This window comes from Syngnathus typhle, linkage group LG4 (assembly GCF_033458585.1).
Source record: "Syngnathus typhle isolate RoL2023-S1 ecotype Sweden linkage group LG4, RoL_Styp_1.0, whole genome shotgun sequence".
Classification (NCBI taxonomy): domain Eukaryota; kingdom Metazoa; phylum Chordata; class Actinopteri; order Syngnathiformes; family Syngnathidae; genus Syngnathus; species Syngnathus typhle.
This window is the reverse complement of record NC_083741.1, coordinates 18,743,797-18,759,261: the sequence shown is the minus strand read 5'-3', so window position 1 is coordinate 18,759,261 and position 15,465 is coordinate 18,743,797. Positions and strand designations below refer to the sequence as shown.

Below are 15,465 nucleotides of genomic sequence, written 5' to 3'. Positions count from 1 at the left end.
AAGATGAATTAGCCAATGTGGCAGTTGGACACTCAAGCAAAGAGTCTGAGCAGGTGGGCAGGTGTTAGGGCGACCCAACAAAAGCACTTAGTGAATGTTAACTTTGTTTACTCAAGTGCCAGTGAATGCTGATGAAGCATGAATGCACATAAAAAATGAGACCTGCTCCAGGCACCAAGTACAGCAGCCTGTTGGCATCATTCTTAGTCAAGTGTGTGTGTGCGCGCGTGTGTGTGTGTGTCCGTGTGTGTTGGATGGAGACAGATGCACTCATTTAGAGACGCCAACAAGCTGTTTTACATTCCACCTTCCCCAAAAAGCTTGACTGTAAAATTCATTATGTTCAAGTTGCACCAAATGGGCGGTGGAAGAGCACCCGTGCACGTCAAGCCTGTTGATGGAGCCGCACTTTTTGATATCTGGGGTGTACATCGACACTACGCAGTACCAGCAAGGGAACATCCCCTGGAGAACCTTGAGGTTCTCTGTTTTAAAGTTTTGCCTTGTGATTAAGTTCATACTTTTATTGGAATATCCAATGAATAAAAACAAAAATGACATGTTATGTAATGTCAGTAGGGAAATTAAATTAAGAGACGTTTTTAGGAGCTGATAGCAAGGCCAACGCTTCTAGCTCAGTCTCTGCAGTTGGCAGGTAAATCCGGAGTCAATTCTGTCTTTTTGCAAAATAACATCCATCCATCTATTGAAAGTTGATTGGCAACCAGCCAATTACAGGGCATGTCCACCAGTTCATCCATTCATTTTGTATACACTCACTCAGTTCGGGGGCCAGGGTCTTTCCAAATGACTTGAGGCAAAAGATGGACTCCCGCCTAGACTGATCAGGGGATTTCGTTAATATTGGTCAAATGTGGAGCCTGTCGAACTTAATAAATACATTTATTTAAAAATAAATAAATAAATGTTTGACTTGACGACACGACCACTATTAAATCCACAAACAACTTTAAAGAAGCCAAGTGAACTTCAGTAAATGCTCATCACCATCCTGAGCAGTTCTCCCTCAAGCGTTAATCTCATTTGCGTCATTCATTTGACTCCTCCTTTAGTCTGATTGAATTATTTAGCCTTTTCTCGCCAACAGTAAAGTTAATACCATGTGATTTTAATAAGCCGCGAGGTGATGGCGGTAGAGGCGATGACGTTTTCTATTCTTTATTGCCTCCCAGTCCCTCATGAATGTTTCAGAGTGATCCGTGCAGCCAGGAGTGGGGTCAGCTGTCCCACAACTAGCCGGCCTGAATATTTTAGCGTGAGCGAAAAGGGTAGAGGAGGGTAGCACAGTGCAAGCCGATCACAGCAACGACTAGCGACCAACGGTCCTTGCCCTCGATCCCTCCTGTCATCATGTGGATCTTGTTTCGATCCAGGTGGACGTCGTAGGGCGGCGGCGCTGGAGAAGGCGAGCTAATGGCCATTGTCTTCTGAGATGGGCTCGTGTAAGCACTCAAGACAGGCGGCTTTTGTGTTGCCATCTGGCTCCAATTGTGCTGACAAAGGCACAGGTTCATGCCCGAAACAAAGCCGCCCAAAACAAGCTCCACTTTAATGGCGACGATGGGGAGCTCATGTGCGTTATCTTAATGAGCTGTCCAAAGCAGAGCACGCCTTCCTTTTCAAAAGCAGCCTGATTGGAACAATAAGCGCTGATAACTAGGAACCAGGACTCTCTCAGTCACGCTGGGCTGAGGTATTCCTTTGTTGCCTTTATGGCTACGGCAAATAGTGTTCAACAACAGCGCTCCGATTGTGGGATTCAGAGTGCACACGTATGAACCTTTGCCACTGTGCGGTAACTCAACATGGTTCTTTACTTTCCATGCAGATTGCTACGATGGGTTTGCAAATAGCTGTTTCGAAAAACATTTTTTTGTTGGATTCAGATTTTAATACAATACTTTTTTTTTTCCTGCCTTGCTACGTTTTGTTTTTCTGTTGACATTTTTGTACCTCACAGTAAGGTACTTGTACGAGCGGCATCACATGCAACAACATGCTCACCTCCCCCTCGACATGCAAAGCGACACTTGTATAGACAGCCAAATACATGTGTTCCTCCTCTCAGATGTGTTGGACACACAGGCTTGTGTGATATAAGCTCGAAGAAAAAAAGAGATGAAAGATGATATGTGAAGGCTACTTTGATTTATGACGATGGTTTTAGAGCATAGGTGTCAAACTCAAGGCCCGGGGGCCAGATACGACCCGCCACATCACTTTATGTGGCCCCTGAAGACAAATTGTGCATCAAATTTGTGTGTCATTACTAGAATTGCAAATTGTCTTCACTTTTTTTTTTAATATTTGACCAGTTCTTACTCGTCTGATTTGAAAACGAGTTATTTGTCAGTTTGTTTTGTAGCTTTTACTGTATATAATATGAGGTGATCATACATTTGTTTGGGTCATAATGGCCCTCCGAAAGAAGCTACGACGACAATGCGGCCGGCAAAAAAAATGAGTTAGACACCCCTGTTTTAGAGGTTTATTATATTGTAGTTGAGAGTCAAACTCCAAATGCTCGTGCTGCGCGAAACTCTCAAAAATCGTTCTGCCTCACTTTGAAGCAATTAACAGCAAATGCTCAAATCCCTCCAAATCTCCAAGTAAGCCAAGTATTGACTTGATTTAACACGGCGAGATAACACAAGGCTCGTTTATGCCCACTGTCAGATATGCACAGAACATCTATAGACTTTTTTTTTTTTTTAAATGTCTGTTGTCAATACTTGAGAGTTGGGGGGAAATCCTGATTTAGAACTGGCAGATTATAAATACACACGCATGAAAGTATGAGGACATATAATACTATTTTAAACGCCACGCATCTATTTTTGTCGAAGCATAAATGAGCCTAAAGGCTGCTTGTTGCAGACGGACAGAAACAAGGACGGCCGTATCAGTCAAAGTCACCTCTATTCTTTTTATATCCCCCCTCTGTCCCGTCTATCGAGTTATTCGCCGGCACGTACGGCAATAAAGATAGAACACCTTAATGCGCGAGGAACGGAGTGTTCACCTTATGCTTCTCTGGGGGGATCGCAGTGTTACGCTCGCAGCGAATTACTGCCAGCGTTTCAATATTCTATAGGGAGTATTAGCTGTATGTTCCTGGGCGTCTTTAATTGCCTCTGGGACTTTGATACACAATGCATGCATCTTTTTCAATACAGACAGACAATTGTTTTTTGTGTATAATTGTCCTGAACTGTATGATATTATTATATTGAAAAGAGGGCGTCTTGGTAAGGAAAGCAACACTCAAGAAATCAATAACAGCGGCTCCTTTTTCTATCTCTACCCTCCGGGGACAACATTAGGTACACTTGCGGAAAATAATGGATTCCTATACAGGCGATGTATTGGGCAGGGGAGGGGAAATGCCTTTTGAAAAGATAATGTTGAGCTTTATAGGCAACTCTCAGTTTAATGCATTGCAACACAAAGCCACAATAACATATTGGTTGACAATCTTTCGGATTGACTTCCAGCCACTAATTCCAAGGAAGTGTGTTGTTACCGCTCTGCCAATCAAAAATCAGCAATCTGACTAACCTAGAATTCATTCATTTAAAAAGTTAATCTGCATAGTGATACAGTAATTTGGCTCAATCAGAAAGTAGCCTTTCTTGCCATGATATAAATACACATTGCTGCATTGCTGCTTACAACATTATATCATAACTTTGTTTGACAGACCTTTGGGTCCCCTCGCATACATCACTAGTCATAATTGAGAGGAAGAGGGCCCGCGGAAAGCAGCTCAACTTGACATGCCCTTCTTTTCAATGGCAACGCATCCTCAGCCACGAGGCTCTCCCAGCGGCCGCGCATTACTAACTAAAGATATGTAAATAGGACGGCGGTGATGGCTGCCGAATAACTTCAAGAGGGCTAATTAAGAGCCTTCCCCGTGCTGAGTTGTTTAGCGGTTTACACGCATGTTACGGAACCACCGCGCTCGCGGCTTTGACGGCAAAAGCCTGCACGGCACGCGAGCGTATTTCTCCCAGGGATGCACCCGAGAGACTGAAAACACTGCTCGGATAATAACTGGAATTATAAAGCTCTTAATATTGCATTGATTTGGAATTAGACGCAATCCAGCTGAACAGGAGCGCTACTACTTCACGATGTTTCAGAGAATACCCGTTATTTATCTGCTCCAGAGGTCACCGACCTTTCCGAAATTTAAGTTCAGCTGTATTTAACTTTTAGGTCATCAGTATTATTTACACCTAAGGAACTGTTGAACCGATCGTTTTTTTTTTAGTAGATCGAGGAGGAAAATTACCTCATCATGCCTCAGGCTAGCTTGTCCTGACTTTGATCGTAAGGGAAAAAACATTCGATGTGGCCCAATATGTGTGTATTCCTCTTTACAAAACACTTAGACCCAGACTTACTACCGCTAGTAGTGATACTCATAGTGCGCACTTTCCTATCGCGTTATCTCCACTCGTCTGACAGCACAGTAGAAGCTTGCTAGGAGAGTTGGCGTATCCATCTCACTCATCCGATCCGCCTCCTCCGCACCGGTGTGACTAATTAAATAAAAGTGTGACGCCTTCTGCTTCCTGATGATGCAACAAGCGGGGGGACGGACATCATGTGTATCTCACACTGATCTCATCTTTTCCTCCTCAGCTATGACATTACTGACGAGCTAAGGCCGAAGACAACGAAGGGTGAGTGTGTTGTGAATGTGGATCACCTGTGTCTTTGTTTTTTGACTCTCTTCAAAACACATTACGGGGTAAGTGACGACGTAATGAGCCTGAGCGGTATTAATTCAGTGCAAAAGAAATATGAGATTCTTGGCATTTTGATATAACAAATCACAGCAGTGATGTGACACTTGTGTTTTATTGGACTTAATATGCAAACAAACCTTTTTTTCTCCCGCCCTTCGGCTGTTGGCATCAAACCGCTGATTAATTGTAAACACTCCAAAGCTTGAGTCACACACTCTTTGTTTTTGTCCAGAAACTATTTAGTTCGTTTTACATTCATTTGTCGTTCTTGTTTGCTGATGTTATTGTTCGGTGCGCCGGCGGCCAATTTGTGACATTTCAGGGGGGCGCAATTACTCTGAAAACATTCTGTATTAGAGAGCAGTATCCTCCTAAAGAGATCTTACAAAGTAGAGGTAAACAAATGCAAGAAGGCCCTAATGGATTCTTTTAAAATATCTTACACATATACAAGTACGAAACAAACCAAAAAGGCCTCAAGGTCCTCTTCTTTTTTTACAATTTATTTTATCTAATAAAATCCAGTAGGTTGCTTTCCTCTCCAATGTTCCAAAGCCATGCATGCAATGTTGATTAAAGACTCTGGTACTTCTAATAGATACTTCTACGGACAGCTGCAAGCAGCTTGAAACACATCAATGCTTATATTGCTGGAGCTGTATTGCTCCCCTTAGCTGACCGAAACCATATTATTTATTTTGGACTCTTCAATAAAAGAACAACACAAGCCAAGGACTTTAAAACAGATGGAGGGATGCCAAACCTGATTCAACAAGGCCCCATCATGTAGAATTGTCATCAAAAACAATTCAGTGAATGTGGCACGAACGCAAGGGGGCGGAGTTGCGGGTCGCATCAGGAGGTGGAAGCAGCCTGTTTTGGCTCGGCGCAGACTGACTCACAGACGGCCTCTGGCAAGGGTACACTCGGAGAAGGATTCTTTGGCCTCACTCCACTTCGCCCACTCCGCCGCGGCCCAAACTCTGTCAAACGTCACCGCCGTAGATCCGAGGCGGCGGCGATGTTCCACCCGGAGAAGATGCGAGATGTCACATTCCTGATAGCGTAACCTCTCTCCGTGATTGCCTCTGCGTGAGACTGACTAAGCGGGTTTTGGCATGACAGACCCTTAGTGTTTTGCGGCATCGGGCGTTCAATCTTTTGCTTTTATTCGTAAAAAATAAATAAATAAAACTCTAACGATAATATCGAATGCCATGCAATTGCAACATTATGGCCAAAACATGGTGATAATAGCTTCTTACTTCCATTGATTCCTCTACTAAACAGCAGAGTTAGTAAAACAACAAAAAACACACTTTGGTTATTATACCCATAATTTGATCATACGATTGAAATTTTACTGTTTGAAATATTCACTTTTATTTACTGGTAATTATTTGGCTGATGCCCTAACTACGGCTCCATTCCTGGCCGCCATAGTATCGCAAAGGCAAAAGGCGGGAAATAATAGAGCAGATGACATTAACATATAGTACAGAAGCGCACTGTATTAGTGCGCCGATGCGCCTCTAACTCTTACTTTAATAACCGTCAGTTTGGTGTCAGTTGCATGAATCCTTTTCATTACAGGCTTGGCCAGTTACAGCTTGTTTTTATTGCACCCTGATTGGTCATCGCTATAAAGCCAACGCGTGCGAGCCCGGCGCGAGAAGAAGATGATGGAAAATAGCAAAAGTAATTTCCTGTAACTAGCCAAAATAAAGTCTGGCCCGTTGGAGTCAAGGAAAGGGCGTTAGTCATTACCGTAGTATCCACTGACCTTCACCGCTGCTCTTGTCGCTCGCTAATATCCTGCCGGCCTTTTCGACCTCTCGGCTGCTGAATCATCCCTGATCAATTATTCTAATATTTGTGTGGCACTTTTTGCCATCGATTTGCGCGTTTACGCGGGCTGCGGTATACCTTATTTAATCAAGCCAGCCTCTGCATTTAATTAACTTGTTGGAGAGTTCAGGGGCACTTTGTTTTTATAAACCTCCTCCTTATCGATACATGTTCATCTATGACTTATGTTTATTCGCTCGAGGCTTTTATGGCGTCATTACCGGGCGACCGAGATCAGATCACATAGTAAATAACTATCTGCGGCACACTCGGACGATACTCTCTCTCTGTTAGTTTTGACATGAAAAGTAGAACTTACAAAGTTGAACACAGTCAAGCAAGGTTTTAAATTGATTAAAAAAAATCTCACAAAAAATATGTAATTTTTTTTAGGGTACAACTGTTTTTATTAATTGTAGTATCACACCCACAACCATTAAAATTTTTGGGGTCACATTATTTTTTTCATGAAAATATCTTTACTATGATGGTCTGTAAGTGTTTTTCACACAAATATTTAGTGTCATTTAGTTAACCTCCTTTGTCGTATGTTGCGAGTTGGAGAAATATGTCCAAAGCAAACAGTTCAGCAAATTTGGGGCTTTTTGTAATTTTTTTCCCAAACTCGTCAACATTACCGTGAAATGACCATTAGTGCAGGATGTGACCGGCCTTTTGGTCAGTCGGGGGCACAAGAGTGCGAGACACAATCTCATTTACAATGCCGATTTAGGGTTCAATGTCTTCCCCAAGGACACTTAGACAAGGAACAAGCGGAGTCAGGAATCAAACCATTGACACTTCAGTCATTGGACAACCCACTCCAAGAACTGAGCCACAGCCACACAATGAGAAAAGAATTTACATTTCAGTCTGGCTCAGTGGTTAGAAAATCTACTAAGGATTTTTGAGTTGTAATCTGTTGAAACCTTCCTCAGGTTCAACGGAGGCTATCAGTTATCCGTAGGTGTGAATGTGAATTGGAATGAATGTGTCTGTGCCCAGTGATTGACTAGCGAGCCACTGAGTCATCTTCGGCTCCAGTTTAACTGCAATCCTCATAACAAGCAGTGCAGACACAAATGAATGGATTGACTGCGGTCTCCGACATCAAGACATCAGTTTCATTGTTTCTCATCTCGCTCTCTGGCACACAAATGATCTGGGAAAAAAAATTGTCCGGGAGTGAGAAGTACCATAGCTCCGGGTTAGGTACCTGAGGACCCCGGACGAAAAAGTGGATTGCATTTTTCAACACAAAGGTGCAATTAGTGCCATATAATGGCCGTTTCCTCCCTGCTTTAGCACAGCTGACAAATTTAATCTACCCCGATGTATTCGCATATACTCTGCTAAGATTAGGAGTCCTTGCCGTTAGTGTTTGCTGCACAGTAGGCGTTATCTGAAGAGCTCCCCCCAAAAGGGCAAAGAGATTTAAACTATTTGCCGATGCTGTCGGCAGGAAGAGGGAGTGAGGACAAGGCGGGAGAGAAAAGAGGGAATACCTTGAGTCCTTCACTGTCTTATTTGTCAGGTGAGGCTCAGCAGAAACTAACAGAAGGATGCTGGAATGTCTCCAAGGGAGCTTGTGTGATGCCTTCAAGTTGGCTTTGACTGGCTGTAGTATTTAAATTATGCATGCGGCCGTCTCAGCCACTTATCTGCGCTTTTATCCCCCTCAGCCTCGTCCTGTCGTCCGTGTACTGTGATGGAGTACGATGATAACCACTGAGATGGCAAGAAACGAGTAATACAGGTTGTTGATGGGGAAAAAAATGTTTGTCATCTTGTCATATTTAATTAAGCCATTCTTTTGTGTGCCAGCAGGGGTAGCCAGTGTACAATACGGTGTCAACGCAATATATAAAGACGGGTTTTTCGAAAGGATAATAAATGGCGATTCAAAGTAGCAAAGTAGCCTTCGCTTGGTCCTCGTCGCCTAAAAATTGACTAATGCAAGGAAACTACTCTGCTACATTTACTGTCTTCACATTGATAATTATGTGCAATACATGACCAGCGTTAGCACGTCAGCTGTGCTACTCGACTGACTCAATGACAGCTAATGAATAAGGCGAGAGCGCCGCTCTGTTTACCACTCCGCTCCCCGAGAGGGCTCTTTCTCTTGTTTTTGCCGGGGGAAAAAAAAACCTTAGGAGCCTCCATTGAAACCCTCTGCCTCTGGGCTCAATTAACTGCCAAAGATTAGGCATAAAGCAGATGAGAGCGTGTGCATGAGGGCCGCGCCGTTGCCCTGTTGATGCGGATGTGCATGGGCGGGATGAAGACTGCTGGGATATTGCGACGGCAAGATATGCTGTGCATTTGTAGATGACAGACAAACGTGCCAAAAAAGGAGTCGTGGAAACTGACGAGCCAAATAATGAATGCATTCTTTAATGGAATTATTATCCTAAAATAATTGCTGTATTTGTTCTCTGAAAAATGTTTTTTTATTGGGACTGTAAGAACTTGTGGACCGGGAAGTCCCAGGTCCAGTGATGTGCTTTGGGCAGATATGGAAAATAATAAACCGCTTAACTTGTCAGTGTGTCAGAGTCAGGGTCTAGCCTACCCAAGCTGAGTTTGAGTGAGAGGTGGGGTACACATGGTCACAATTCAATCATAGAGCTCACAGTTGTTACATATGTAAATTGAAAAAGATGGCCGTTTAATGCTAACACACGATACAAAACGGCACAGACGAGCTAACTAAGTAGCATCAATAATTGCGATATTATAAACATTGTAGATCATTTTGTCATGAGCGCCCGTTTTTTCATTTTAAGCAAATAAAGCTTGAATCTGACAGACTGAATTGGCTCTGACCCTAATAATAAATAAAACACAGGCGAAAATAAGCATGTCACGGCCCTTCAGCAGCCTCCAAATGGACGGTCACCTTCACGCCGCGTCGGGAAACAAACAAATCACAACGCAGGTGGAAGGAGGAGGTCGCCGGGAATGTCATACTGTGTCACTTTAAATATTCAATCCGATTAACATAGTGAGGATGTAAAGCGGCGGGGGCAAAAAAATGACTCACTCGTCTATCAAGGCGGTCGGCGTCCCGTTGCGAGCGGCGAATAAAGTGCCGCTTTTATTTTTCTGCTTTCTTTCAACCTTCCTCCTGCTCCGCCAGTCACCTTGCCTTTGGGGCTTACCACAGGAGTCTCTTCAAACCATCCTTTTAGTGTGAAGAGAAGAGTAAAGATTAATGCACATCCGTGTTCGAGTCAGCCTCAAGGGCCGTGGCTAGGAGTCTCATAATTAACGCTACCAGTGCCATGGGCCTTTTTTTGGCGGGATACCTTGACCGGTAAGGAGAGAAAAGTCTCTTGCAAGGTAAAGGATGTGTTCAATTGGACTGGGAGAACTGGGAAGGGCAAAATAATGCTGGTTGTTAGCTACTGTGGATCTAATTGGAGAGGCTGCAGGCGTTGATGTTATTGGCAGGCCAACCTTGATAGTGGTCCAAAGAAGCGTCATAGAAAATGGATACTAAGGACATGACGTTCCATTTTTTTGCTCTGAAGTTTCTCCTCCAGTGGTGTTCACTTTTTGCTTTATTGATGGTGGCCAATCCATATTTTGGATTTATCTGAGTCCTAGTAAATTTATCTTTAATTCCAGGTTATCCTCATAGCAAAGATATAGAAACATATTCTCTGATTAAAACATATATTGTTATATATATTTAATCTTCTATTTTTTTTTTTTCATGCAGTGATCGGTTGGCACTTTTTAAATTTCTAATAAAGATCTATTCTATTCTATCCTAATGTCTCCTTCCATTATAGGCTAAAACTATTTAGTTTGACATTTACTGGCACCCGTCAATTTTTTCCATCAGGGTGCTAAGCAACCAGAGGAGACTCAAGGACACGATTACGTCAATGTAGCCAACCAAGGAATATCCCCAGCCTGCAACCCTCTCTCCATAACATTATGCATGGTCATTTCTGATAAAAAATGATTATGTCTAACACACTTTGCAATCTTTTTGCAAAGCCAAGCAGCTTTTGGCGGGCACAGCAATATTGTTTTTTTTCTCTTTCTGTGGGCATTAGAAATGCATTGATCTCAACTGAACTGTCAGCAAATAAACATACAATTGGTAGTCCGAGCTTCTATACAGTGGAACAGCAAAAGTTGAATCCTACTGTGTTTGTTTAGAAACAATCATGCCAATGGAATTCATTGATTCTACGCTCAGCCTTTAGAAACTGTGTAGGGAAACGGTGTCAAACTCATACTGTGTGTAATAAGGTATACATGGTTTTACATTTAGGAATATTTTCTTTGTATCATATTTATATTTATGTTTTTATACATTGTAATATTTTAACAAATTGTGGGTGTTTTGGGGAGGCTAGAACGGATTATTTGCATTTCCATTCATTTCAATGGGGAATGATAATTTGAAGTATAGTTCTTCTGAGATACAAGCTCACAAATCATTTAAATAACTATCTCAAGGCACTGTTTTTATTGTGACAATGTCTATATCTATTAGAAAAATGTTGTCTGCCTCTGGTGTGTGTACTATTATGAGTTAGCACACCATCCGTTACTCTGGCATTTAACAGCTTATTAATTTCAGAAATCAATATTAGTGCATTATACTCTGGGGTTTTAACGATTGTCTTTCCGCGAGTAGATATTTGTTGAGTTTGTGGGTGGTTACTGCTAACCTCTATCCGCATACAGAATACATTTTAAGACGAGACATAGTTACGCGAGGTCAAGGCTGTCTGATATATTTTTATAGGATGTAAACATGCATTGAACTACTCTAGAAGTTCCCCGGAGATCTTATTTCCGGTGCAGGCCTCCAATCTACCAAACACAGTATAGGTTACAGGTAATGGGAGCTATGCAAATGAATGTAAATGTACATTGTCTCTGAGCAGGTATCGAAAATACTTCATAATTACCAGTCCCCGCACGGAGAAATGCTTTTGGGGGCGTTTGATTCTCCTGGTAATGATCTTTACCGAGCTTTTAAGCGTCTGTGCTCATTATGCGCCAACTCTCCTCATTTTTTTTTGGTTTCGTTTCATGGTCTCATCGCCGGTGTTTGTCTTTGATGGCTTCCTCTGATTGTGCTCTGGCTCCTCGGTGTCATAAAGCGGCAGCCCCGCTGTTCTTTGCGTGTAATGTTCCTCAAATATACAAATTAGAAGGAAGGCTGCAAACTCTGGAGGATGAACTGTGGTCCCTTTTTTTCCCCCAGTTTCGGATGATAAGAAACGAAAGAAATGGTCGATGAGATTGAATCCGCCTTATTTTGCACATGAACAAGCTCTGATAGGCCATCCAAAGCAGCCTGCAAGTTGGAGTGCCTGCTGCAAATGAATCCGTCCGTCAGCTTCGCGGCTCGTGCGCTGGAAGCCGAGAATTGCTTCTGCCTGTTTAACACGCTGGCATTTAATTTGGCCTCCTCCTTGTTAAAAGATCCTGGATACAATCCTATTTTGGTGATGGTCTATGTTGAAATTTGCTGAGCGCAGGTATGAATGTGAGTGTGAAGGCTTGTATGTGCCTTGCGATCGATCGGCGACCAGTCTAGGGTGCAGCTGACCTTTTGACAGACTGATGAGACATGGATGTGACAAGCCTCTGTTTGTTTCTGCCAAACTTGCCAGTCAGCATTTTAGCACTTCTTTGTCGTTCCCTCACTCGAGGCAAGTGGGCTCGTGGTTGTTTCAGAAGTTTCACCTTTAACACTGCTTTTGTTCTAAATCTTTGCTGTACATTTCCCTTACTTATGTCTGGTAGGTTTGTCTCCTGGGGGTTATCATCGTCTTTTATCGGCCACACCTGACAGCAGCAACAACAACAACAGCGATCCTTATGTGACAACCCCCAAGGGACACTCCCACCAGAGACATAAACTCTCTATCTAAGATTTCGAAGTAAAGAAAATAATCCAGGTACCTTGAGTCAACTTTTTCAGATTGCCATAATGGGGATGACATCATATTACTGATAAAATGTGTTTTGTTGTCCTTTGTGTTGACAATGACAATGCTGAATATCTCTACTCAATTTCACATTTGGCACAATTGCAACGAGTTAAAATTCTGTTTGCATAATCGGGAATAATTCTTTGTGTCTTGCCAGCAGCACCTCTAACAGTGTGAGAAACCGGTTTGAGGCCTTCATTAAGCCCTTTGCGTTAACTACGCCGTCTTTGCCGATACGTTATTCAAGTCATTCGGCGGGACGTGTATGCATGGCTTCCTAAATGAAAACACTCAGTCGCCAACGAGCAGAGCAACAGTTTCATTCCGCTTCCTTTTCGGGATGGTAAACGTTAAGTGCAGCAAGGGAGCCTAATAATCTCTGCCACATTGCACAGGAGATGGTGTTCTGCATTAAGACCTCGGTTGTGCTTGTCTAAACCCGTCACCGATCCCTTTTGATTTAGATATACGAGAACTTTGAACGGCTTAAGCCCGCTCGAGGGAAGCTAGAGACATCTTTGCCCGTTTGAAGCCAGATTTTCAATGACTACAGAAACACTTACAGTATATTCGCCAGCCATGCCCGCTTTCTAATTGAGACGACTATTACGTGTCGGGCAGGCTGACGTGATTCCAAAGCCTGAGGGTACTGCTTGGAGCTCTAAAATGTCAAACCTTCAAACGCATTCACATAGAAGCTGATAAACGTTAGAAATACTTGCAAATTGCACACACCCTGTTCTAATTGGGAGCTGTTTTTTTACTCTCAATTTAAATTCATTGGAAGAATTTTGTCGCTGGTACATTTACTCGGTCTGATGGGATCCCTCGCCACAAGAACGGGCTGCTACGGATTGATTTGATGATCCATGATGACTTCACAACAAGCTATCAATCCATTTTCTGTATGGACAAGGGGCAGAGTGGGCCTCGACCGAGTCCCAGAGAATCACGAAGTATTGAAAAATATTGTATTCTCCGGTTTCATTTGGCCAAAAGTGACCACAAAAGTAGAACTTTATGTGAACCGTATATTTTTAAAATGCCTATGTTATCATGACCAGCATCTTTCAAAGCTAGTCTGCTAAATTTCACCATCTTTTTCTTCTTTCAGGGGTTTCAGACGGGCAGCCGAAATGAAAAGAGTCAGGGGGGTAATTCTACTCCAACTATCAGAATCCATCTACCTGATGACTGTTTTCGGCATCCTTTGTGAACTATAACGGCGTCCTCGTCACAGCCCGGGCGAAAGACAAGTGCAACATCGTCAACGTCTTCGCGTGTGAATCTCCCTCGAGTGGCCATCACACGTAACTATGTGCTCAAGCCCTTCCTGGCCTGGTCCACCAGCAACCACTGTGAATGCAATACAGTTGGTCATTTTCAATACAAAAGACCGATTTTAAAAAACCAAAAAACATGTTAGATCTTTTTTAAGTTGCCTCTCCCATTAGAGAAGAGCCTTATTCTCGCGCTCACTAATTAGCGTCTGTTTCCCTGGTAACCACTATCTGTCAGCGCCTGCTCTCGGTCCCCCCTCTGCTATCTCCTGGAAGTGGAAGTGATTGTAATTGAATGTCGGCTAAGCTCTAGCAAACTGCAAATGGTGCATGGGCACAGCCCGACAGCCTTGTATAACGCATTGTTTTCAATGAACGCGAGACTACAGCCGGTTGCTTGAAATTGTCAATGAGATGTGGGCTTTCACCTTCTAGGTTTACGAGAGTTTTCTCTGTGCCAAAGGTTTAAGTAGGAATGCCAGCATTGTGCCTATTTGTATTAGAGATACAGCCTTATTATACATGGACATTTTTTCATTAAAAAGCCTGACCTTTTTTTCATTAAAAAAAAAAGTCTTACAATACATGGGCTTTTCTTCTTCATAGAAATTTTCATAAAAAACTTGGAAAAAATATTTAAACTTTACTTGTTTTTTTTAAATTAAAAAAGTCCAACTATACATGGTCTTTTTTTTCATTAAAAAAGCCCGACTAAACATAGTTATTATTTTATTTAGAAAAAAAATAAAGGCTTTGCTAGCCTTACTATACTTACTGTGGTCATTTTTTTTTCCATAGAATAAAGCTTTACTATACGTGGTCTTTTTTCATTAAAACAAAATGACTATAAATGGTCATTTTTTATTTCTCCATAAAATAGCCTTACTGTACATGGTCTTTTTTTCATTAGAAAATGATCTTTTTTTCTCCATAAAAAAGCCTTACTATATATAGTATTTTCTTTTAAATACTAATGCTTCCATATTGTTAATTAAAACCTTAACCTTAGTTTGAAACCCTAACCCTAGTTTAAAACCCTAACCCTAATCCTAGTTTAAAACCCTAACACTAACCCTAGTTTCAAACTCTAGTTTGAAACCCTAACCCTAGTTTGAAACCCTAGCTTGAAACCCTAACCATAGTTTTAAACCCTAGTTTGAAAACCTAAATCCAGTTACAAATGGGAGTCCATGCGAAGAAGGTCAAGGTAGTGTCATAGGCAGCAAGGTAACCAGGCTTTGTCACTTCATTCAAATGCTCAGGATCACTATCAGGCTCTCTGATTTGTTTGTTAGTCATCATAAGCAACATAGCTACCTTGCATAAATCAGAGAGAAAAGCGTGACACCCCCATCAAAAAGTAAACCTCCCTTAGACACACACTCACGCACACATCCTAGTCCCTAAGCAAAACCACACGAGGCTGTGTGCACAGTAGCCCTTGACCTTGCTGGGTGTCCTCATGGCCTGCACACCCGCTGGAAATTAAATTACAGATTAGTGGCTGCTGGCCCAATAGTTGCTTGGGTGGCCTCTCACTCTAATTCGGGAGCTTCTGGTGAGGGATTAGAGGAAGGAAAGGCAAGTCTT

General features: G+C 42.4%; 1 protein-coding gene across 1 annotated transcript in view; it reads left to right on the top strand.

The window, feature by feature from the left end:
• cd276 (CD276 molecule) overlaps positions 1–14,459 on the top strand; it is a 46,570-nt gene extending 32,111 nt beyond the window's left edge. Inside the window, exons 7-8 of the mRNA XM_061275964.1 lie at positions 4,672–4,712; positions 13,710–14,459. Coding sequence (XP_061131948.1) covers positions 4,672–4,694 — 23 coding nt within the window. The 3' untranslated portion in view covers positions 4,695–4,712; positions 13,710–14,459. The remainder of the gene's footprint in view (positions 1–4,671; positions 4,713–13,709) is intronic.
• Positions 14,460–15,465: the final 1,006 nt, after the last annotated feature.